Source organism: Nuphar pumila, chromosome 4, assembly GCF_984573655.1.
Source record: "Nuphar pumila chromosome 4, dmNupPumi1.hap1.1, whole genome shotgun sequence".
Classification (NCBI taxonomy): Eukaryota; Viridiplantae; Streptophyta; class Magnoliopsida; order Nymphaeales; family Nymphaeaceae; genus Nuphar; species Nuphar pumila.
In genome coordinates this window covers 34,281,543-34,305,052 of record NC_143252.1, presented here as the reverse complement: position 1 = coordinate 34,305,052, position 23,510 = coordinate 34,281,543, and the positions used below count along the sequence as shown (strand labels likewise).

Below are 23,510 nucleotides of genomic sequence, written 5' to 3'. Positions count from 1 at the left end.
GAATCATTGATTTCATGGAGATGCAAGAAGCAGCAAGTCTCTCTTTAATCAACAGAAGCAGAGAAGAGAGTCATGGCTACAACTACCATGAAAGTAGTCTGGTTGAGGCGACTGCTTCAAGATATGGGTGTTGAGACTTGAGAGCACAAAAGCATCATGGTTATGTTGTGACAATAAAAGTTCAATTTACATTGCCAGCAATTAGACATTTCACGAACGGACAAAGCATATCAAAATGGATTGCCACTACGTGCGTGAGGAATTTCTACAAGGCACCATTGAGCTTCCATATGTTTCCTCTGAATATCAAATGGCAGACTTCTTTACCAAACCTCTTGCTGCTCCACGGTTCCACTTTCTTTTGGACAAACTTTTGGTTGTTCAACCGTAAGTTTGAGGGGGAGTGTTAAAAGTTGTAATCTCATAGACAATCTCATATGTAAATACCCCATCATATGTAATCTTTTATTTGTTTTTTTAGTTTAGTTACATTAGGACAACTAGTTAGTTTTATTTTTTGGGTTTTTGGACTAGTGTAAGCTTATGCTTTTTGACCAAGTCAAAAAGCAAAAAGCAAATAACTTTGGACATCCTTTAGACTTTTGCTTTTTGACTAAGTAAAAAAGCAAAAGCATGTAAGAGCTGTTGGACCCTCCAACGGCTCTATTAGAACCGTTGGAGAGTCCAACGACTCTTTCTAGCCCCTTCCTTTCATGTATAAATATGGGGCCATACCCCATGCATTATGTATTCGTTTTGGAGTGGGTTTTCCCCACTTGAGTGATATATTTATCCTCTTTTCCTTCTTGGTGTATATACTTTTTGAGTATTTTTTGTGGTTCTTGTGAGTGTATTGAATGAACTCTTGTGTTCATTAAGAGATCCTTTGTGAGCTTGTCTTCGGAGTTGCTTTTGAAGTTCTATTTCCTTACATCTCTATCAATATATTCATGTTTTTTATGAGTTGTTCTTGCCCATAAGTGGCTTTGTGTTTGTGTTTTGTATTGACCCATAAGTGGTCCTTTGCTTGTGCACATTCTTGTATGTTTGTAATCACATAAGAGGCATATATTTGTGCACTTTTTATTTCATTACAGGTCCAGGGGTCAAAAAATTGTGAACATAATAGCTACTGTAGCAGGATTCATCCCGACTTGATCACAGCAGTTCTTTTACAAGAAACAACATATGCTTTTGATCCAAATTAATGTTGGCATATTGTTTTCAACATTTACCATTAGAATAATTATCATAAATGCAATATTTTCTTCCTAATTCACACGAGTATCAACAGATAGACTATAGATACCTGTATGCTGATTCCGGCTTGCATTGCATTTTTAAAAAGTCTATCCACACGACTTGTATCATCTGTCAACTGCTCCTGCATATTCAAAAGTCTATCCAAAATAGGTTTATGTTTAAAAAAGCTAGTTACCATTTAATAATAAATGGTATACAACCATAGATACACCAGAATAACTCAATTCCACGCCATCAATAATCAAGATGGGAGGCAAGAAGGAACCAATCATTAATGGAAGAAATTCCTTTATTTTTTTCAAAGCAATGGAACTGGTAATTAACTACACATGTGTTTCCCAAATGCCATTTTGTAAGTGGCGCACGTGATTTGGAAAGGAATGTGACTCTGACTTTCTTCTAATCATACACCACTCTACATGATGTTAAATCGTGTAAATTGATTACTTGACCAAATGAAGCTCTTTAATCAATTGTCACATGATGCATTGTTGCAATGCGGAACTACTTCACTATGATACTATTGTGTGGCAGAGGAGTTTGATGGGCCTTTAGGCTTTGTACTTGCCTGTTTCTTTTATAGATTTCTTCTTTACTTCAAAGGAGGAAGATACTCATTATCTGAATGATGTGAGAGAAAACAAATCCAGTTCACAAATTTGAGATGAAGTGTTGGCATCTGCTCCGCTAACTACTGTATTTTCCTGCTACTAGTACCCATACCTCAAGCTCCCTCTCAAGTGCACATTTAGATACTTTGTCAGTGACACATGCTTATATACAGCCACACAGTATAAAGCATAATGACCCTGACCCTGACTGATTGCCTACATAATTGAGGGCAGGAATAGTGTTGAGAGGAACCTGTTGCATGCCCATGCAATAGAAGATCTTAGGGTTCAGACTTCAGATGTTATTTGCTTGCCATCTTCAACATTTCTTAATGTTGGTGAAGACACCAGCAATCATACGGCTTGTCACGCAGGAAAATATTGACCAATGCTTGAATTCCTCCATCCTGTGTTCATAAAGGTGCTGGAAGGCTATAAAATGCATTTTAGCATTATCAATTCCTTAGACAGTCATAGTTAGACATGGTGCCAAGAGAAACTCCCTTAGTTGCTCTAGGGGGAGCTTAAATTTGGACCACCGGACTCCTGCTGCATGTCTGGCATTTTTTTTAAATGTTTGTAAAGCAAGAAACTGCTGTGCATCTTACCATCCATTCAGGCAACGCAAATACCTTTTGCATGTAGTCACCAAATGCCATGCAGTTTATCATATTTTAAAAGGATTGTTTTTAAGTGAAAGAAGCTAAAATATCTCGATAAATTAAAAAATAAATATTATCATGATATTTCCTCAAAAACATATTTTCATTAATTATAGTTTTCAAAATTACAAATCTGTCCTCAGCAAATCCTTGAATCCCAAGAAAAACTGCACTAAATTTTTTCCAAGGGAAAACTTGCAGATATTATTCCAGCTACGACACACATCAACAAATTACATGGCAACATTGGCAAGGAATTATGCAGAAATATAAAAGTTTTATTTAGGTCAAGAAAATAGCATATGCACATTAACTTTGCGACTATGTCGTATGGATACAGCTGGGGCTATGCCACAGGGATTAGGCCAGACAGGTGCCGCACCCGCGTCGACGCGACGCGACGCGGATGCGGGTGCGGCACCCAGTGCAGTCAACCCGAACCTGGGTGCGGTCAACGCACCCAGGGTCATTTTGGTCCATTTTCTTTTACATGGTTATGGCCCGGTTTGATCAGAAGCTGAGTAGAACCGAGAATCGGCCTCGAGACGCTCTGCTGAACCGGTTTGTTGGTGAAATCGGTTACCTAAAAACCGGAGTAGCCGAAACGCGTACCCTTCATTGCTCCTTTGGGGCTTCACCTAAACCCGAGGGAGAGAGAGATCAGTACCTTCAAACAACAAAAACGGTAATGTGTGTGAGAGAGAGAGAGAGGGGACGTTGGGATTTTACTTGAGATAAGGGGTTGAGATGGGGAAGAGGGTGGGGAGAATGGTGGTGGGAATCGTCCAGAATGGCAAACGCAAGTTGGTGGGCGAGCTTCTCCATGGAGGACGTGAGCTCGCAGAACTCCGGCTCGAATTTGGAGGGAGGGTGACGGTTCGGACAGTAGATTTCGTCCGGGAACACTTCGGACGGCAGCCAGAGCTCTCTGTCCTCCACATTAGGAGCAAAATCTGCCATCCCCCAAACCCCCAAGACAGAGAGAGAGAATATTAGGGCTTGGAGGGAAATTTAGGAGGCTGCGCTTTCTTGATTATATGGGGTCAGGTAGGCGCCGTGACCGAGGTTTTTTTTTATGGCGTCGAGTGAGTGATGCGGTAAACAACGATTGAACATAAAAGTCAAGACTTTAATCCGTAAACTGCCACCTTTATTGAATTTGGTATAAAAGTCCTTTTCGAAATAAATCTAGCCATTCAATTTTTGCTTCAGAGCAGTCATGACTTAACTTTTAAATAGTAATGGATGTTAGAGGAAGTCAGTGAAATGACGTTCCTAACTTTAAACAAGAATAGTAACTATTGAGTATTGAGAAACAAAGAGGCGGGGTTGCGAGGGGGGGGATTTTGGCGCATTCGGAAATTAAAGGGACTGTGGCTGTTGATGTGACCGTTGAGTCACGTGACCGCCTGCTGTCCTTCCTTCCCACTCGGCTCCTACCCGCCGGATGGTCCGTACGCTACTGTTTGTCCAAACCAAAGTCGGGTCCGAAAAAAAATAACCTCCCGTGTCGTGTCTGCTTGTATTTTATTTTAGTAAAAAATACACAACGAAGTTGGGACCTGTGCCGGGGGAACACCCGGACCCTCCTATATATATATATATATTTATTTTTATTTATTTATTTTTTATTTTTTATTTTTTATTTTTTATTTTTTATTTTTTATTTTTTATTTTTTATTTTTTATTTTTTATTTTTTATTTTTTATTTTTTATTTTTTATTTTTTTGCCGCACCCCCGCACCCATGTGACATAGAGCTGAGGATACGGGGATACGGCCATTTTTATGAAGTTTTCAATATGGATTGTATATAAAGGAATACAGAACGGGAGTCAAAATGGAGTATCCATGTGACATAGCTTATTAATATGCTCAAAAACTTGACAAAAGATGGAAGATCTTCTTGCCAGATGAAAAGTGCCAACAGTAAGAAAAAAGGAAAAGGAAAGAAAATAATGACTTAATAATGGGGTCCAATACCAGAATCATGACAGCAAGCAAGGTGCATGAATGCTTGAGTGTCAAAAATGTTTGATCTCAAACAAAATTAATCAAGACTATAACATCTATGTACGCACATGCCGGCAACTGAATATTCAGCATATTTTTTTGCAAAATTTGGATAACAAAAAGAAGCCAATCTAGATGCACCAATAGCATAATATTTTACAGCTAAATGTAACAAGCACAAGCGTAGGTTCTCTAAACATATACAAATTTTATTGGCTAAAACATCAGAAATCCACAGGGAAGCAAATGCTATAACAAAAATACTTAACCAATGATCAAGCTACTGCAATGACTCTACACAAGCAGCATGATATGATGGTACAACCGAAAAAAAACATGATTTTGGTGCAAAAAGGAGTTAACAAGAAACTATATGTTAATAGAGTTCACCAAAAATAGCATATGCCCATTCATACGCAAGTAACGTAACTAAGAACAATATTTGAGAAGTTGGCCATGGAAGTCATAAGAATTAAGCACAAGGCTTCCGAGACTCTCTATGCATGTCTTAACAGCCAAGTAGAAGTTTGGTCTGTCTCCCAAGTCCATCTTGAACCTCTGCATACATCTGTCCAGTGTACAATTTCAGCTCCAGCTCAGGATTGATCTGGAAGGCTCCCATCCAGTGTTCCACATCAATGGCAAGCCTTCCCAAATTAAGATTGAGTCTCATTCTGTGCCAATCATGAGTCCCAGTGACCGCTTTTCTGAGAAATCCACTAAGCCTAGTTTTAAAAGAATAAAAGTGCTGCGAGCATGTGAACTTTAAAACTCACTTTGTAAAAAGTCTCCACAGCAAATTCTGGATTTGCACCAAGAGTCACAGTGAGGAAAGAAAATCTCACAGAAAATCTATGCAGTAAATGTGCCAGATCAACCGTCCAAATGCTGCCAACCAGAATAGCATTAGTTAGAAGCATGACCATAAGTATAAGAAAACAAACGATGTCTTCACTTTGATGTCAAGGTAGAAGATGCTAGACTGAAGAAGGGACAAAAAGTTAATTCTCAAGTTCAACAACAGGTTAAAATCCCAGTTGTACAACAAAATCCCTGACTAGTTCCATACTTACCTATCTTCAGAATTTCAGAATTTTTATGTTTTAATTACACATGTCAACGTCATGTACAGGAACTATAATGACACAGATGGTGTTTTAGTTGTTTGATTTGTAAATGAACCTATTCTCGATAACCTTCAATTAACACAGTATTCTAGCTGCCCATGAGGACTCCACCCAACTGGTGAGGGAATATTCAGATTAATTCCAATCCATGCTAAGAGGAAAGTAAGAGTGGTAGCAGTTAATATTGTTTATGTCATCTACAACTTCTCTATTTCAAGTTAAACAAAAACTTAGATCAGGATTAACAGCCAGTCATTGATTGGAATAGAACAAACTTATAAGGTGCTCATAAATACTCACCTTCTTGTTCCGGACAAAATGTGGCAGGCCACCCCCACAAGTATAAAGAGTTCAAGTTAGAAAAGAATAATTTTTTTTATGTTGTGTAGAATTTTTTCTGTGAGGCATAACTATAACTACAAAAACTTCGTGCTTCACATAATTCCATGAAACAAGCATGAACTTTTGCAAAGGGCTGACAAAATATGTGAGAAGGTAACCTTACAAACTTATTCTAAAATGAAATTCAGGAGAATGGTAGTTTTTGTCTAGAAATGATTCACACAGATAATGCAGACAAATAAAAAGACATGAAAAGAGACTGATGTGGCCAGGGACAGCAACATTGCGATTTCTTGATTTTCTTAACCTAAACCAATTATGTTTCTAGTAGCACCAAACCTAAAGATATCATGACCTGTAACAAGACATGCTTCAACAATTAGAAAAAAATAGGAACCTCCATTGATGCAATAGCACAGATTTTCAAAGAAAGGCATAAGCAACAAACCAAAGACAAAATCACTAGCTCAAAGAAAGTAGAATACACCAAGCTAGGGATGCACAACGAGACGAGCTAGCTCGGGCTCGACCCGTTCAAGCTCGGCTCGAACTCGTTCAAAAGATAAACGAGCCGAGCTTGATCAAGTCGTTGAGCTCGATTAAGCCCGATAAGGCTCGCATAAGAGTATATATATATATATATATTTGCAAAATACATGAAAGTCGTTGTGTCCGTAGTGGTTAGGGCGTTGGTCTCTATCCCAAGAGGTGCTGGCTTCGAATTTCAGGTCTGGAATTTTTTCTCTCTTCAATAATCTAGCAGCTTTTTACCATATGTAAATTTTCTGGGTCATATTAATCTCGAAACAGAGACTGGCATAATTGGGGTTCCAAACCCACCTGTTCTGGCAATTTTTTTTTGAATAACGGTCAAGATCGGCTCAGAACTGAGCCGAGCCAGGACAATGCTGTTCAAGCTCAGCTCCGAGCTTGAGCCGAGCTTGAACACATGCATTTTGAACCGAGCCGAGTTCGAACAGCCCAGGCTCAGCTCATGTGCATCCCTACACCAAGCAACCAAACAATACAAAATACCAAATTGCTTGCCTGGAAATACTGCAGCATTTTTCATAGATGCCAACCTAAATGCATAATGTGAATAGACAATATTTAAACAAAAACATCAAAGCAACACTAAATCAAATATCGATTACCAAAGCTTTGAAAATACATCAGGAAACAGTCAACAGACCACAAAACACTAAAACAGACACCAAAATAGGTTGCGTATGGCAAAGTACAAGATGCCAATTTTCTTCTTGAACAAAAACCATGGCAGTCTTCTAATTCTTTCATCAAGCAATCAAATATCCAACTTCTCAGAATGCAATACTCAAAAGGATACCTCGTCGTGCAGCACAACTCGGCCAAAGAATGAATGTCACAGTGTTCAATCCCAAGAGTTCTCAAAACCATCAAAACACAGGCCAGACCGCAATCCCAAGCACATAGCTGGCGAACGTGAGGCACCTTAGAGAATCCAAACAAAATGCAATATCCAAGCAAGATCAAAAAGTAGGAACTCACTTAGGCAACAATCGATGGGAAACAATCAACTCCAAGCAGAAACACAAAACAGGAGATGAACAGGGGCAAGTGAATCACCTCAACGAAATGCGAACTACGTAAAACGGTTTCATAACCCAATTGAGGTAAATGAGACAACTTCATCGAGGCAAATTCTTCGGAGTAACAAGAACCTTCCATCCCGCCGTTATCCGAAAGATGGAATTTCCGACTCCTTCCCTCGCGCGCCATAACAGAATCGGCGGAGAACGCTTGCAGGAGGCCAGATTCATCCATGTCCGTAGAAAGACCACCGTCCTTTACGAATCATGAAACGCAACTATTAACAATAAGAGACGAAGAATAGGCCTGAAACAAAAGAACCCACTTCGTAAATCTTATTGGCAATCAAATTCTCGTCTAATCCCTCCCGAAACCAAAAAAAAAAAAGCAATGGGCCTGAAACAAAAGAACCCACTTTTTGAATCTTATTGGGCAAACCAACAAAAAATCACCAATACGCTTGAAACAAAAGAACCCACTTGTTAAATCTTCCTGGGTAATCAAATTCTCGTCTCAAACCGACAAAAAATCACCAATATGCTTGAAACAAAAGAACCCACTTGTTAAATCTTCTTGGGCAATCAAAATTCTCGTCTCTTCCGTCCCGAAACCAACAAAGAATCAGGCAAAACCCAACGAATGTGCCTAATTTCTTATTCATCGCCCAAAAAAAAGCAAAAAAACATCAAAAAATTGAAAAAACTAGGCGGGCTGAAGGCTTAACAAGCAAATTTTCATATACTCAAAAAAGAAAAACCCCCAAAAAAGCAAGAAATCCTGAACAGAATTCAATTTCACCACAACCACAAAATTAAAAAAATCATGGAAAAAAGGACACCTTAAACATTCGACTCACTTAGAAGAGAAGGACCCCAAAAAAGCGTAGTTTCGGAATCCGGAATCGACCATCTATAGTTCTTCGAACGTAGGTGCGAACAGGATAAAATTCACCGATTGGGGACGATGAGATACGTATTTAGAGGATAAAGCTCTTCGAGCGTAGTTTCTTATTCATCGCCCAAACAGTTTGTCGCCTCTTGGGAAATTAAGCTATATAGAGCACGTTTACGTCGTTCTCTGTCTCATCCTGTAGGACCTACCATTGGTTGGAACTTTTGAACGTGAACCACCATCCTTTGAGATAACCATAGGGATGGCAGTGGACCGGGGGAAAGCGGGGCCCCGCCTCGCCCCGTTTGGATCGGGGATGGACTGACACTTTCCCCGCCCCGCCCCCACCCCTTCATATTTTATCTTCTCTTACTAACCCTAACCCTATTTTATCAGTCGGAGCCATCATCGTCGTCACTTTCCTGATGCTCCGGGTAGCGCAAAACGATGACCGGGCAGATTGCAGTGGTGGATGCAGTAGTCACTGACGAGATGGCTCTTGCTAGTCCGCTTGGGGGCGTCGAAGCCGCGGCTGCCCATGATGACTGCGGAGAGGCCGAGCTGCTCGACCTCGAGGCAGAGCCACTCTTTCATGTCGTGGTCCTTCACGATGTGGATCCGAAAGGGGATATGAGCATCGACGAGCGGCTGTGCAAGGTCGATCGCCTTTGTCGTCATGAAGGCGTCGAAGTCGTCCTCAAGCTTCTGCTGCGACTCCTCATCGGTGTCGATGGAGAGGTCGATGGAGCCCCAATCGGCGTCGTAGAGGACGCTCGTCGGCCGAACGTAGAGGTCGATGGAGCCTGGACGGGGACGGGGATGGGGATGGGGATGGGGACGGGGACGGGGATCGGGGATGAGGTGGGGGCGAGACGGGGACGGGGATTAGTATTTTGAGATGGGGCGGGGGTGGAGACCTTGTCCCCCGCCCCGCCCCGCCCCGCCCCGGTCCACTGCCATCCCTAGATAACCGCAATCAAAAAGAATTTTTCTTGAAGACACCACATGGACGTGTACTACTCAATGAATGATTTTTGTTTTGGGATGATCCAAGGAAAATCCCTCCTTCACCCATCGGACATTGGTTGGCCTCCTGTTTGTAAAATCCCCACCAGAGGGTGCACGCAGCTTCAACCGTGCGACAAGGGATATCATCCACGGGCTACATCCCGTCAACTTGGTGACAATTCACAAGTTGTCCCTCCCTAATGGGCTGAGCCCTTGTGGGCCTCGGGAAATGAATACTTGATAAGCAAGGTTTCATGATATTTGCACCTTTTAATATTTGATATTTAAAGTTGTTTAAAATGTAAAAAATATTTTTCATAAATTTTTTTATATTTAAAATGATATAACAAGTATTTTAATAGCTGTTTTTTATAATTAAAATAATACAAAAACTATTTTGATATATACTTTTTTATAATTAAAGGGATTTTGGATTATCGACAAATACTATTGTTTACATATGTTACTGATAACTTAAAAAGATAAACCAGCCAAAGGCTTGCTTTAGCATGATATGTGCATTTTATGATTGTTTTGAGTTGTTCATGATATTTAAGCATGAGATTATGACTGAATTCATAATATATTGTGTTGTAGGATGTTTTACAACATGAATAGACTTATAGTAAATGATCTCGATCAACTTACTCTTAGAATCATCAAAGTGATATGAGTTGTGTTGATTGAGGAATCTTTAGACTGTGTTGATATTGAAATTTGATATTGCGATTGTGTGTAATTTTATGAAACAATGATTATACCTAAAGACAGATCATTGTATTCCAAATTCATACGGTGTAATAGTATGTATGTACATCAACCCATGAAGTATGTTAGTACCCAAAGGTACAATGTTGAATTGCCTCTCGTTATACAATCTACTAATTTCACTAATTTAGTGATAATTCTTTGATAATTGAAAAGGCGAAGCATCTCTGAGTATTATTGTTTCACCAAAGTGAAACCATAATGACACTATTATGCTTGCCTTAGAAAAGATGAATAATAAAGTCTCATATTTACCTTTTCGATATAAATCTTGTATGAGTATTTACATGGTTTTTTCTTTCATTATTGCAATACTAGGTTCTTTGATTGTTGACAGTTCTATCAATATCCCTATTTTAGATGGATCAAATTTTTTTTATTGCAAAGAAATTGTGTTGTTTATTTTGAGATACATGGACCTAGATTTAGTTTTAAGAACTGACGAACCTCACACTCCAACTGAGTAAAATACAATCGGTTAGAAAGTTTTCTATTAGAAGTGTGAGTGCTTAAATAGGCTTAGCATGTTGCTTTTGCAATCACGAGTGGCTAATAATATATGAAGCATCATCCCTCACTGTAGGACAGTGAAAAAATTTCTAAGAGTCATTGAGGCTCAATTCGTCAGTTTTGATAACGTTGGGGCCAATACTCTCATGTTCAAGTTGGTATCTGTGAAATATTATGGAGACAGTGACATCTGACAACATATTTTAAAAATAAAAAATATTACATCTCAACTGAATGACATAAAGCTCATCATTTTTTACTCTTTTTTAGTGCATTTGATTCTGGCTTTATTGTTTATAAAATACAGATCATTCAAAATCTCTTACAATACACATAATGATGAAGGATCCTTTAATGACCTTTTAACTAAGTATGTTAAAAAAAAAGAAAAATTGAAGGGTAAGAAAGTGCAAAGTGCACATATGACTTTTTATCATGTAAAGTATAGGTTTGGGGCAAAGAAAAATTCTTTCAAGAAGAAAACCTTTAAAGAAAGTTCTAACTCTCAAGTTAATGTTAAATCTCAGACTAGAGGTTCTTCTATAAAGTGTTTCTTCTATAAGAAAAAGAGACATAAGAAGGTGACTTGCATGAAACATAAGAAATGACTCGAGAATAAAGGCAGCAAGTCATTTATTTCTCATTAGTGTAATTTAATTCATGTTTCATTAAATAACTGGTGGATTGATTCTTATGTCATTGTACACATTGTTAACTCTTTGCAAACATTTTTTAACAAAAGAAAACCAACGAAGCATGAAAGAAATATCTTCTCAGAAAACAAGATGTGTTCTCATGTGAAGAACGTTGGGACTTGCATAGTTATTTTGGACCCTGGATTCACTTTGGATTTGGTCGATACATTTTACGTTACATCTTACAATCGAAACCCTGTTTTGATTTCAAGAGTTGATAAGTTTGGTTTTGCTTTTAATTGTAAAAACTGTAAACATATTATTATTAAAATTTTAATTTCTATTAGTTCAATATATATATGTGATGGTTTGTATCGTTTGAGAACCAAACTCTAAATCCAGGAATCTTACTTCGTTGAGAATGCGTTGATTGATAATAAACATAGTTTGAATGATGATCAATCATATTTGCTTTGACATCGAAGATTAAGACATATCTCAAAAGTGAGAGTCCAAAGACTTGTGAAATAAGGGATTCTTTGGATCCCTTGACTTCACAAATACAAAATTATGTGTTGACTGCATAAAGGCACGTATAAGAAGGATATTGAATGCAATAATGGTAAATTAGAAATTGTGGATACAGATGTTTGTCGGTTGTTTACCCCATGTTATATGGTGAAAAATATTGTCACTTTTATAGAAGACTACTCTCGATGTATGTATTTCTATTTGTTATTTGAGAAATCTGAAGTCTTTCGAGTTTCTAAGTACTTCAAGAAAGAAGTAAATAAACATATCAGTGAAGTTATAAAAGTGGTTAGGTTTAACATATGTGAAGAATACTATGGTCATTTCACTAAGATTAGATAAAAAGAATGGTCATTAGCATGGTTTTTAAATGAGGAAGGCATTATGCCTCAATACACCATGGCTGGTAGTGCCTACCAGAATGGTATAGCTGAAAGGAGAAACTGTATGCTTAAGGAGATAGTTCAAGCGATATTAAATCACCCAACCATTCTCTTAATCTTGTGGGGTGAAACTCTTAGTAAAATTGTGTACATATTAAACAAACTTTCTACGAACGTCTTTCAAAAGACTTCTTATGAGTTATAAACAGGTAAAAAACCTCCATTGTCATATATGCACACATGTGGATGTTTAGTTAAAGCCAAACTATATAACCCACATATAAAAGCCTTTGATCCTAGGTCGACGAGTGAATTTTTCATTGGTTATTCAAAAATATCAAAGTGTTTAAGTTTTATTGTCCATCTCATACACCATAAATAGTAGAAACAAATAAAATGAGATTTCTTGAACACAAAGTCTTATATTTTAGGAATTGCAAGATTCTATTTTTTACCTGCAAAGAAAAAATACAAAAATTTTTTTATCATTGTTAATTTGGTTGATGTTAGGAAAAATTCAGTTAATGACAATCAATCCCATGTAGAACAACTTGTTGATGAGGACATACAACAACATGATGCAGATTTTCAAATTAAACCACCAGGTTCAATACAACAATTGTATGGAGATCCAAGAGAACTTGTGTGAGTTTAATCAAAATATAAAAATATAATCTAAATTGCGCTTTATTGCGGGTCGCACGTGAAAGCCAAACACCAAAAATATAAAAATTGACTCGCACGAGTGGTAGAGTCCGGGTTGATCTCAGAGAATGGGAAATACTTTTTATTCAAACACACAATCTAAACTACACTTTATTGCATTGAAAAATAAAAGATTAATTAACTAAATAAACAAGAAAGTGTTGTTGTAAACACCCCAAATTTTCACTCACCTCCCCGACATTTCCACCAAGCATCATCATTCAACCTCTGGGATCGCGAGAGGGCAAAATGGTCATTTTCTGAGCATGGAAACTGCAAAATTTCATATTGCATCTACAACTCTCAATTTTCCTCTATTTTTATCTTAGATGTTCAAAATTTTACTCCTGACAGGAGACAGACATCTCCAAAGTCTTGGTTCAAGATTCTATTGCATAAGACATGACATTGCATATCATTGCATGAGCATTTCAAATCACTGCACTGCACAGCATGTCATTTCGAGGTCCAGAACTCTTGATTTCAAAATTTTCAATCCAGATTAGAATTTCAACTTTTTTCAAAACTGATTTCAAAACCCTGGGTCTTCAAAATTATCAATTCTTCCCATTTTACCCCCAGGACTCTGAATTTCAAAATATTTTCTCAGGAAAATGATCTGGATAGTTTTCAATATGGATTCCAGCCACTTCACCTCAGATTTTGCCCTTTTGACAATTTCAAATATCTTCCTTTTACAAAATCGCCCTACAGGGACAAACTCTTTCCAAAAATTATTGTTTTACCAATTAGTCCAGATTTTATGAAAATTCCAAAAAGAGGTTGTTTTGTCCTTATTTCAATAAAAAAAGCAATGTGGGACCCACATTGAGGTGGTGTCACACAGGCTGTTCTTTTGAAAAAATTGAATTTTGAAAAACCCAAAAATATAGGAGCCTTGTCCCCTGGATTGGCGCCACTTGTCCTTTCTCTCTCCTCCCATTTACCGGCCATGTGTCAGCATAGGGTTCACCTAGAGTTGGCGCCACATGTCACCTTCTCTCTTCTGCCATCCTTTGACACATGTCAGTGTGGGGCCACCTTAAGATGCCGCCACATGTCATTAGTCATCCTCTTCATTTTATGCCACGTGTCAATGTCTACCATCTTCACCCTGTGCCATGTGTCATTCCAAGGTCACCATGAGATGCCACATGTCATGTGTTGTCCTGTTCAGAAAAAGTAGAACTTGTCTCCTCTGAGGTGGCACCATTTGAATTATGTCTCCTGCAAATGACACATGTCACTCTCTCCTTTTCTCAGGAAAAGCAAGCGACACGTGTCAATCTCTGCTCCTTTCAGAAAAAGCAGAGGACACATGTCTCCCTCCTATTTTTCTCAGAAAAGTAGATGACACATGTCATCTCCAGCTTCCTTTAGAAAAAGTAGAAGACACATGTCACTCCCTGCTTTTCTCAGAAAAAGCAAGTGACACATGTCACCCTCTGCTCTTCTCAGAAAAAGCAAGGGACATGTGTCTCTCTCTGCTTTCTTCAGAAAAAGCAAGTGACACATGTCACTTTCTGCCTCCTTCAGAGAAAGCTAGAATTCAAATATTCAAACTCCAGGCTGAGGTGGCGCAAATCCTGAACTTCACCTTTTCTATTTTGTGTGAGATGGTGCCACGTGTCCCTTTCCCTCCCTCTTGCCACATGGCATTGTAGGAGCCACCCTGAGGTGGCGCCACATGTCCATCCTCCATTCCTCCAGGGCCAACCTCCATTTGAAATTCAAATTCTCCTCTGAGGTGGCGCCATTTGAGAAGGCCTCTCCAGACAGCTGACACTTGTCCGCCACATGTCCAGACCTCCCTGCATCAGAAAAAGTAGAACCTCCCCCCTATGAGGTGGCGCATTTTGCTTCCTCCATTCATGTTCTCCTGCCACATGGCATCATAGGAGCCACTCTAAGGAAATGCCACATGTCGGCCTCTCCTTTCCTGCAGAAAAGTAAAATTTGAATTCCTCTGAGGTGGCACAGTCTGCTTCCTCCACTCCTGGCCTTCTGACACATGTCAAGAGCCTCCAGAGGTGGCGCCACATGGCATGCTCCTATTGTTTCCAGCTTTACACCTCAAATCTCCTTTTGAGGTGGCGCCAATCCAGAGTCCCACTTGGCTTCCTCTCTTTTATTTAATATATTTTTTAATAAAAATAGCCCCATGAGGTGGCGCCACCTGAGGGCTCCCTGCAAAATCCAAATTCGAATTTCAAACCCCCATATAGCACCCCCTGAGATGCCGCCACATGGAGGGCTCAGATTGAGCCTGTTTGAAATTCAAATTTTTCAGAAAAATCTATAAAAACAAGGCTCCACACCCAGCCTAGGGAGACCATTTTTGTGAACTTGAAAATTCGACCTAGCCTTCCTGAAAATCCGATTTTTTTGCACTTTGGAATTCACGCCCCTTTGGCTCAGTGAAGAAGGTGTAGTGGGTCGATTTTGGTGAACCATCCGAAGCCTGGCGCGAAGGACGAAGGAAGCTCGTGATAGTCGCCCCTTTCAAGAGCTTCTACGCTGCGTAACGAAGCAAGGTGCACCTCTTTTCCCCTTGATTTGATTCCATAATTCGATTCGGGAGTCGTTTGAAGAAAGAGCTCATCCGAGAGATGGATTGAGCTATTCTCATAAAACGACATACATAAAAATATTTAATTATGCTTCCTTGATGATTTTTAGCATTCATGTATTTATCTAGGTTTAATCTGCATTTTATTTCATTCATTTAGCACATTTCATGAATTAACTAGGATTAATTTAGCATTTATTTCAATTCTGCTCATTTTCAGTAGGTCTCTGTTTTTGTTAGTCAGTCCACATGTCATTTCATGCATTTATTTTTTATTCAAAATCTCAAAAAAATCACGGAATGCGCCCTTAGGTGTCCCTAGGATTGTGCCAAAAATTCGGAGGCATTTGAATTTGTTTACTACGAAAAACGTTCAAAATGGCAAGTCGGGTTTTATTACCCAGGATGAGTTTTGAAAATCATTTGCCAACTTGTAAAATCGATATATCCCTCATGGGAGATCCGATTTTCGATCCGAAAGATGTTCTGAACTCGAGAGAATGTCTAGTGTTTAACCTGATTTTATAAGATTGTTCTGATTTTTTTTTATGTCTGACAAAAATCCGAGAGTTTGGGACACGTGTCAGAGCCTGATTTGGGCCTCTGCGATTTTGGATCGACTTAGGTCGATGGGTTCTCTTTGTGTGTTGCTCCAAATCCAAAACTGTAAAAAGTGAAAGTTATGTCCGAGGTGTCCTCTATTTGCATCTAAAAGATTGTGATTTTTAGAACAGTTTTGATACCTGCTTCAGATTTGTCTTGTCAGTTCTCTGTTTGGTCATATTGGTCTGTTCTGTCAAATTAGGAACACAATGTTATATTTTTTTACATGTTTCTGTTGATCAAATGTCGAAGTCATGAACATGAAAGTTGTGCATATAGGTGTCGTGAGTAGCTCTGATTAATTTCATAAATTTCCATGGTCGTTTTATATTTTTTTAGCATTTTACATCAGATTAGGGTGATTTTTACCTCTGTCAGAACTAAATCTCTGTTATTGAACTCATCATGGCTCAAATCCCGAGGCTGTAAAAACCAAAAATGTTCCATTTCGGGTCTTTTAACAGTCTGCAAAATATAAGAAGTTTTCATGGTGTAAATCTTGCATTATCATATTAAGCATTGCATTTGGTTCAGATCCATAGGCAAAATCCACCATTTTAGGACTTTCTTTAAATTTTAGCATTTAAATCATATCATTTTGTGATTTTTAGCATTCTAGGCTGTTTATCAGAGTAAGTAGATACTTCATGCCGAATTTGGTGCAATTTGGAATCCATTTGAGGTTCGGATTAGCCATGATACCAAAACAGGGTCCCGTAGGACCCAGATCCAAGCGAAAAACAAGCGAAATTCGTTATTTTGGATAAATTGCAAAAGGTCAAATTCTGATTTTACAGTCTTAATGTGTTTAGCAGCATGTCATCATGTCTCTTACTTCATTTTATCATCATTTGATTCAATTTGAATTTCAAAATCTCAATTTTATCAAAATTTTCTTCAAAAACCCTGATTTGAAAGGTATAACTTTGATTTTAGGGGTATTTTGGTCACTTTGACCCCCAATTCCGAATTTCAAACTGTTTTCCACTGAATTCCTTGCATTTACATTATTTCAAATATCAAGGAAGCATGAGAATAGGGTTTATATCCAATTAAATCCAATAATTTCATAATATTATTGGAAAATCTTGAAAAAACCCACATATTTGAGCTAACCTTATTTCAAGTTTGGCAGGGATATTCAAAAGAAGGAGCTGAAGTCTGCAAATTTCTTTTATTTCATTTATTTAGTGATGTAATAATGTAAATTTTGGAATAAGAGAGTTAATTTCCTGCTTAGACTAGGATGCATATCATATAGTTTGAATTTATGCAATATCCTGCTTATATGATTCATGCATTTTATTTTAAAAGCACCATGGATGTACACGAATGACACGTGCACCAACTCCTAGGGAGTTGATGAACTCGGTGGAATCCATATTTACGGCCCTAGTCGGAATATGGACGAGACCCAGATCCATCATCTTTCTACTAGTCACATTAAGCCTACACTCTTAGGCTATCTTAAAATGCACATCATATTTCCAAAGTTTTCAAAATCATGTGCATTAAATCAAATAAACTCTGACCATATTCATGGCCACAGTCAGAATATGTGAAGGATTTATTTTGACTTAATACACCTTTTTCCCACAAATTTCTTAGAAAATCTTTCAAAGTGCATTCATGCATCCATGTCATTTGCATCATGAAATCATTGGTTTTCTCATGATTTTCTTAAGAAAACTTCATTCTCAGAGAAATCGATTTCTCAAGAAACTCTGAAGATTTTCCAAAATCGCTTTTCCCAAGTCAAGTTTTCACAGTCCCTCAAGAAAACATCTAAGTTGGATTTCCAAGATCAAAGTTTCCCTCGACTTTCCTTGGAAAAGGTTATTTTCTTATGATCTTCAAAAAGAGTTTTCCAATCTTTCTCAAGAATAAAAAAAATTGATTTCCAAGTATTCAAGGGTAAGATTCCCAGGATTTCAAGTTTTGAATTTCCTTCTCCAATGAGTTTTCCTATAAATTTTCCATCATTTTCTTGAGAAAATTCTCAAAGTTCGAGTTTTCCTAAGAAGTGTTTCCCTTTTCAAACGTTCACCTTTTCTCAAGAATCACTTTTATTTTCCCAGGATTTTCAACTATTCATGATTTTCCCACATCTTTATGAACTTTCTCATGATTTCAAAAACTCTTTTTTATCTGAGTTTCCTGAGAAATTGACCTTTTTCCTGAGAGATTCTTTCCAACTCCAAATGTTTTCTAAGCATACATCATGTTTTCCAACTTGCATTTTCCAAAATCTCATAGCACATGCCTGAATTCTCTGAGCATTTAGGATAGAACACGATTTTGATGATTTAACTAAGTCAAGCACAATTTTGGTCCTTGGTTCGATTACCCCTGTTAAAGGCGGCAGGAACGGTCGAACCTCGTACCGACAGGTCGAGTCCTATCCCATGGATTTTTCCGCAATTTTCAAAACGGAGGCGAGTATTTCAAAACAATTTCCAAAATCCGGTCAAGTTTGAAGCGCGAAAGCATTTTCCTTTTTCTCTTCCGCAAGGAAGGGGAAGACGGGAAAAATTTCGCGACGATAACAGTTGCCCCTGCAGAGGGCTTAAACAAATAAAATAAATGGTTTTATTACAGACCCAATTAATAAATTAAAGAAATCTTAATCTAAAAAGAAAAACAAGTCTTTAGTGCTTGAGTCTTTTGTAGTACCTTTGTGTCCCTTTTCTAATGGAACAAGTAATGCACTAAAAGACAAAAAAGCAAAACAACTTAACTAACAATTAACGACTAATTTCTAACAAACTATGATTAACAAATCAAAAAATCAATAAATTGACTACAACAAAAGATTAACAACACAATCAACTAAATATGACAACTACTTAATTAATTTAATCTAATATCACACGTTAATAATAATTAACAAGAACTAAACACAAAAAAAAATGGCTAATAGTAAACTATGCTAATCGGCTAACCCGAATCAAATAAAACTAGGTATTAAACTATATTCAAGATAAAAATTATGTTAGCTAACTAACTAAAGACTGGGATATAATGGAAGATGTTGAACGTATTAACAAATCTAAAACTAATCAAAGATCTGCAACCATATAAAACTACCTAACTTACTACTTATTAATAGCCTACAACTAAAAAAAGAACAAGAATCGTCTATGTTACTTTCCTAACACAACTAGAGTGACTAATTAATAAAATAACTAATGTACACGTTGTTGGACAGAAACCTAAACTAAATAATTAAAGCAAATCTAAAATAAAACCAACAATAGTATATAATCTAATCTAATCTTACTATCAAGAAAACATTATTTAAAAAAATGGTACTCGGTTTTAACTAAACAAGGTTGAAACAAAGACTGTCTGCACACACAAAAAAATAAATTTTAATCTAACTTAACTCATCTACTTCTGGAAATAATAAAGCATTAACTGATAAAGGAAGAGAACAATTGACTCTACGTTAAATGGGCTACTTGCAATAAAAGAAAACTACACTATACGGGTATCAATTTTTTTTCTTTTCTTTTCTAATAAGAAGTCTAACTAACCAAAAAGAAAATCTTCAATAAAAGGTAATGGCAGGTATTGATCAACTAACTCAGCCTTAACTTAATTGCAGAAGCTATGCTCTACTTGACGTCAAACACGATTTTAGAAAAAGGCTAAAAAGAAAAAACTAATCGGCTAAGAAAACAAAGTTCTATTTATTTGATCTAAAACAATGGCGAGTAAAAAAAACTTGTTGTAGACTTTCCTAAATTAAATCTAATCCCAAACTAATCTAAAACTAATCATGAATCAAGAAAAAAAATATAAAACCTATATTAAAACTATGATCTACCTAAATCAAGATTTTTCAATGCTTAAATCAAGAAAATGGCTAAACTATCAAAACAAAATATATTTTTGCTCTTTTTTATTTTTCAGATGCAATATATGAAATAAACTAGATTAATATGCAGATGATGCAATGATCTAACAAAACTATATATGATGCTATGCTTTATGCGATGCAAAACTAGATCTACGGTGAAACGGGGAGAAAAACAAGATCACCATGCGGGATCACTTCCGACGGATTGGATGAGAAGAGAAGATGGTTATTCCTAGCTGAACACATGCCTCTCCGATGAAAAAAATGGTTGTCGCCGACAGATTGGATGCGAAGAGAAGAGAAAAAGAAGAAGAAGAGAGGGGGAGAAATCGGCAAGGATTGAAAACATGGGAGAAAGAGAAGAGACGAAGGGAGAAAATGAGAGCTTGAGGCTACTGGACAAAACAACATTTTTCCATCCCTCAAAACCACTATTTATATTCCCTAAATAGGTTAAAATTTGAAATTTCAGAATGCGTTTGATAATTTTTCTCAATTTTCAAAATAGGATCTCTTTCTGAAAAATGTGTTTTTCAAAGGGATATTTTTCTAAAACTCATTCAAAATAATTAAGTCCTACTCTAACTAAAGTATAATTAAGAAAAATTTAAAACTATTAAAAATACTGAAAATCGCACGACCGAATTGAAAAATGTGATTTTTTTCTGAAAATTTAGTTTTGAAGCAAATACTCGAATACAACGATAAAGATGGGTTTTCAATGCAATTTTATCATGGATCATGCATAAATAAAGATGAATAAAATATAAAATATAAAATATAAAATATATGCATGATCAAATACCCTCATGCTTATCGTTTGCTAGTCCTCAAGCAAACTAAAGCAAAAATAAAAAATATTAAACTAATTAAAACAAAAACCTAACTCACTTTCATAGGAATCACGGTTGCATTTAGCATATGCAACAAACCCTTTCAACCCCTAGGTTACCTCAGTGGATGAGTAAAGTCTCGTGAGAGTTTGTAGTGATGCTACACACGAACATCTCTGTCATGTATGCATAAAAATATAACTTCAGAAAGCATTAGGCAATTGAGGAGTTTGTTTTCACAAATATTTCATGTCATTATATTTTCAAAACATGATTGGAGTCCTTTATATGCCACCACAGAATAAAACCTTTTCTTTCATTTTTCTAAATATCATAATTATTTAAGCTTTATTCTCAAAAAATCAAATATGTGTATGTCATTATTTACTAATCCTCACTCATATGCTTTTCTGCACAGGTTTTCTCAATATTTTCTTTGAAGCAGGGAACTTTTCCTTTTATGCTCTTTTCTTTCTTTTTTCTTGATTTTCAAATTTCACACTTTTTTTATTCTTTCTGTTGAGCACTATTTCAAATTTCCAATTTCGTAACCCGTGTAACGAGCTTTGGGTCAGTGACCCTCAGGTCAGACGACCATAGATCACCAGATACAAAGTATCCTTCAAACTTAATTGCTCGAGTCACTAAACCTTTCATTTTTGTAGTTTTATGTATAGTCTGCTTCTCTGTCATATGCAATGTCAACATCTATTCCGCTCTCTATAAAGTTCATGTAACGGGCTTTCGAGCTGGTGACTCTCGAGCCAGATGGCTTTAAGGCACCAGGTGTAAACACCTCTTAGGCTCTACTTGCTCGAACAAAATAGGCCACAGATATCAACTTAGACAAAGAAGTGATTTTCTTCGTTATCCTTTTCGACATGGAACTCAAACACTTCAACTTGTGTCTAAGCCCAACTACTAGGAAATACAAAGAGATCAAACAACTAAACATATGTTTTTTTTTACTTTTTGAGCTCATGAATGCAATGTTGTTCATTTGCTTAGTTTTTCAAAAATAAAATTGTGCATATTCATACTTATGATTCAAAATAAACTCTAACATGCATCTATCATCATTTCTTTAAAATCCACATAAACAACCATATTTTTTTAGATGAGTATCAGTTTTTTTTTTTGTGAGGCTTAAAAATTCTCTGAAAACATTAGATTATGTAAATCATTCATATAAGGTCAAACTCATTCCTTAAAAGCCCAGTTTTTATGAGTTGTCATTAAAAGTGTAAATATAAAGACAAAAAAAATTTAGGTGTGCAAATTACACCTTCCCTATGCTTGAATGACATTCTCCCTTATGCTTGAATGACACTGTCATCAGTGGCACTCCCCTATGCTTGAATGAAAATGAATTAATGCATATGAGAATAGAAAAATGGGAGGAAAGGAGTAGAAGTCACCTAATCCACGCTGTGGAACCTTATCTGATATGGCATGTGAATGATTCTGCAGCGGTTCTACTTGTCTCATAGTTTGCAACTCATAAAAATATACAAAGATGCAATGCATACATGCCCTATCATTCATGCTCACGAAAGAAGAAAACTAACTAAAATAGAAAACTACTAAGACTACTAATAGTACAACACAAATATGGGTTTGCATCCCATAAAGCGTTAGGTTTTACGTCCTTAGCCAGACGGATCTCTAAAGACCCTTCATCATCCATATGATCAATGGATGTGAAGTCATGCTTAATTAAGGGCTCTGAGAAAAAGAGTGTCATTTGTGACACTGCGCACTATGTGTCCTCCAATTCTACCTCTTTGGACCCTACGATGACTCTCTGGACTGGAAAGATGGAGTTTAGTCTCTACGTGGAGACTATTCTCAAATGATGGTGAGTTCTAAACCAAACGACTGGTAGGACACACATCCAACTGTGGATCAATTTATTTTCCTGTGACGTTTGTCACATGGAAGCATTCATCATTTTGTGTCACTCTCGTGGCAACATCAAAGATATGAAAGTGCAAACACTTGTTGCCAAAAGAAACCTTCATCTTTCTAGTATGACAATCAATATGAGCATGGGCAGTGGCCAAGAATGATCTGCCCAGAATGATGGAGATCTGGTGAGCGACATCGGTGTCCTCCATGTCCAGAACAAGAAAATCGATAGGGAAGTAGAAGTCCTCGACCTTGACTAACACATCTTTTAAGATTCATCGTAAACTCTTGGTAGACTTGTCAACCAACTGCAAAACAATCATCGTGGGCTTTAAATTTCCAATCTCAAAAGTGTCATATAAAGAACCCGACAATATGTTCACACTTGCCCCAAGATCGAGCAATGCACGCTCGATCGTCATGTTTCCTATAACACACAAGATAATAAGTGCCCCAGGATCTTTGAGCTTAGGTGGTGCTTGGTGCCGAAACACGGAGCTCACCTGCTCAGTCAAGAAGATCATCTTGGGCAACAACCTCAATTTTCCCTTCTACGTGGAAAATTGATGGCATCAAGCGATGGAAAGTTTCCCTTTTAGGCAGTCACCTATTGGATGGCATCAAGCAGGAGAATGTTTATGTGAACCTGCTTGAACATATCAAGCATCTCGTGCATGTGTGTCGCCTGCTTGTCGAAATCAATCAGTTTTTCTAAGGC

At 37.2% G+C, this 23,510-nt stretch overlaps 1 protein-coding gene and 1 pseudogene across 5 annotated transcripts in view; both read right to left on the bottom strand.

Moving 5' to 3' along the window:
- The window catches only part of LOC149839933 (guanylyl cyclase 1-like), a 46,908-nt gene extending 38,293 nt beyond the window's left edge, over positions 1-8,615 (bottom strand). For 4 of the 5 annotated variants that reach the window (XM_090002917.1, XM_090002918.1, XM_090002914.1 and 1 more), the window contains exons 1-5: positions 8,443-8,615; positions 7,623-7,892; positions 7,363-7,487; positions 5,325-5,436; positions 1,310-1,384 (exon numbers count right to left, since the gene is read on the bottom strand). In XM_090002917.1, coding sequence (XP_089859043.1) covers positions 1,310-1,384; positions 5,325-5,436; positions 7,363-7,487; positions 7,623-7,820 — 510 coding nt within the window. In that variant the 5' untranslated portion in view covers positions 7,821-7,892; positions 8,443-8,615. The remainder of the gene's footprint in view (positions 1-1,309; positions 1,385-5,324; positions 5,437-7,362; positions 7,488-7,622; positions 7,893-8,442) is intronic. The other variant, XM_090002916.1, reaches the window with a different exon arrangement.
- Positions 8,616-8,869: 254 nt separating this feature from the next.
- On the bottom strand, positions 8,870-23,001 carry LOC149839932 (universal stress protein PHOS32 pseudogene; annotated as a pseudogene).
- Positions 23,002-23,510: the final 509 nt, after the last annotated feature.